The 2,703-nt window shown below is 34.3% G+C and overlaps 1 protein-coding gene across 1 annotated transcript; it reads left to right on the top strand.

Moving 5' to 3' along the window:
- Positions 1 to 320: 320 nt before the first annotated feature.
- Positions 321 to 788, top strand: LOC143604506 (uncharacterized). Its single transcript, XM_077080963.1, has one exon. It carries the CDS (start codon positions 321 to 323, stop codon positions 786 to 788), a length of 468 nt encoding a protein of 155 aa, XP_076937078.1.
- Positions 789 to 2,703: the final 1,915 nt, after the last annotated feature.

The following is a 2,703-nucleotide window of genomic DNA, read 5'->3' as shown; positions in this document are numbered from 1 at the left end:
CTGATCACAACACACATCACATAGAATATACCGAACACATTGTACTCACGATCAGCTCTAACTCCACCGTTTGTAATTCTTTTGAGTTTAATATAATTGGTAGTGATAGTTTTCACTACCCGAGGTTTTTATGCCGGCGGAATACTAGTTACGAAGGGCTTTTCCTCGTATAAATATTGCTGTTCAACCTTTACAATTATTACTTTTGATTATTTTGTTCATACAAGCACCAATCCTCACATACGAATTTGGTTACTTGATCCTTAAACCGATTTTTGACCAAAACAGCCGGGTATGATATACCAGTACAACTATTACCCATGGAGTTAGCAGGCTTTGATGTAATTTTAGGAATGCATTGGTTATCCTTCAACCAAGCCCGTAGCCTATGTGATGATAAAGCCATTGATATACTAACTCCGAATAAGAAAGTTATCCGTATAGGTGGGGATAAAGATGCTGGTAGAATTGGAATAATTTCAAAGATCAAAGCTAGTCATTGCTTAGGTAAAGGTTGCCTTGCATTCATGGCATATGTAACTAAGGAACCCGAACCTAAGAAGATGGAAGAAGTTCCAATTGTTTCTGAATTCATAGAGGTATTTTCCGATAAACTACCTGGAATTCCACTTGATAGAGAGGTTGAATTCAGAATAGACCTAATTCCAGGAACAGCTCCGATTGCTAAATCTCCTTACAGATTAGCACAAATCAAAATGAAGGAACTAAAGAAGCAATTAGATGAATTATTGGAGAAGGGATTCATAAGACCAAGTTCTTCACCTTGAGGAGCTCCAATATTGTTTTTAAAAAGAAAGATGGATCGATGAGGATGTGCATCGACTATCGTGAATTGAATAAAGATGGATCGATGAGGATGTGTCGTTGTATGTACATATGTATGTGTATAAGGTTAGGATAAAAGTTTGAAATTACGATAAAATCGTGTGTGTGTGTGTATATATATATAGTATTTCCTATGCTATAGTATTTTCTATGCTAATCCACATAGTATGCATATAAATAATAAAGATATATATACACGTATAGTATATCTCACGTATCATCAATCACTGTGGCTCCCCTTCCGCCCACAATATTCATAATCACATTATTTTCTTGGCATTCATGCCATAATCAACTGTAGTTTATTAAGTTGCAGCAGAACTTAGCTCATAGGCCATACTCAACTTTATTTTGTTAAGTTGCAGAAAAACTTGGCTCATAGGCCATACCCAACTTTAGTTTGTTACTACTGTGATCTCCCTTCCGCCCACAATAGCCCCATGATCATCACAGACCACGTTATCCCCATGACCATTACAGACCACGTTGTTTCCCAAATTAGTTATGTTTAACATTACATAACGTGTTTGTATAAACATGTCACGTGTAATTTCATTACATTTTGTCATTCGTACTATCTCCATTTAATATATCAATCAACAATACTAATCACCTTTCCTCAGCACGAAGTCACTCAATATGTTTGTAGGGACTTTTCATATATAAATGTTCAGATAATTTATATCCTGAACCAATTTCAGATAGATAACGTATATAAACACACTTTTCACCCCAAAAGTTCGTAAAATGGTTTAAAGAGTGGGGTCATGAAACTCACATTTTTGTAGGCACTCAGTGCAAGGTCAGCTCGGGGTTCATTTCCCATGCTATCACTTAGTCCCTATAGTCAGTATTATAATAATATTAATATTTTAATATTATTATAATCTTTATACTAAGCTGGGCTGTATAGCTAGTCTGGGTGTGGCTGTATCACCCAGGAAGTGTCAATAGGCTTAGATTGTGATGTTGTTTAATGTCTAATGTTTAAAATCAAACTTAGCTAAGTTTCCCTGTTTCACCCACCGGGCCAAGTTACTCGTTTACGCGTTGGAAAAAAGTTATGGGGATGTAAACTTAGGTAAACGTGTTGGTTGACAAAATGATTAAGTTATAAAGAAAGATCACAATTTCGGCTTCTGGATTCGCTACAGGGCTCGTTTCCGTTTATTCAGTTTGGTTTGGAGAAAAACACGCTCAATCTAACCAAATTGTCCGGATTTCTCACAAAAAGTTCGTTTTTACTTAATTAACCCGAAAGTATGGTTTTTGATTACTTTTGATGTTATGATATTTCAACAGGTTCGTTTATCACGAGCTCGTCGGTTTGCGACAGAATTGAATTTGTTTAATATTCAAATTAGCATAATTAATTATCCATTAATCACTAAATTTTGAAAATTTAGCCACTTATCGATTAAGATATGCAGATTTTATAAAATATTTTTTGAATTATTTGCAAATTTATAAATTTATAAAAACCATTTTATCTGCTATATTTAGCTCGAAAATCGTCCGTTTATACCAAACGATTTCCAAAAATTCCGAAAAAATTCCTGAGTGAAAAAAATATATCCCAAAACAACCTGTTACAATTCCAGAAGCTAACAATCAAGCCAAATGCCTCTTTTTGCCAAAAACGACTATGAAAATTCGAATAAACACGAATCCACAAAACATTCTTAGAGTTTTCCAAATAACCCCAAATTTCATATGTGGTTAAATGTACCTAATTTGAGTTCCCCACAAAGTTTCATAATTTTTCAAGTAATTTAAGTATTTTTCCCAAATAAACGTACCAATTCGGTAATAAATTCGCCAAATATTCTCGGATAGTCAAAAAATTACCAAATTTGG

Source organism: Bidens hawaiensis, unplaced genomic scaffold (genome assembly GCF_021521415.1).
Source record: "Bidens hawaiensis isolate Kalapana, Puna unplaced genomic scaffold, B.hawaiensis_p1.1 tig00065401_1, whole genome shotgun sequence".
In the NCBI taxonomy this organism is placed as follows: domain Eukaryota; kingdom Viridiplantae; phylum Streptophyta; class Magnoliopsida; order Asterales; family Asteraceae; genus Bidens; species Bidens hawaiensis.
This window is presented reverse-complemented; position numbering and strand designations above follow the sequence as displayed.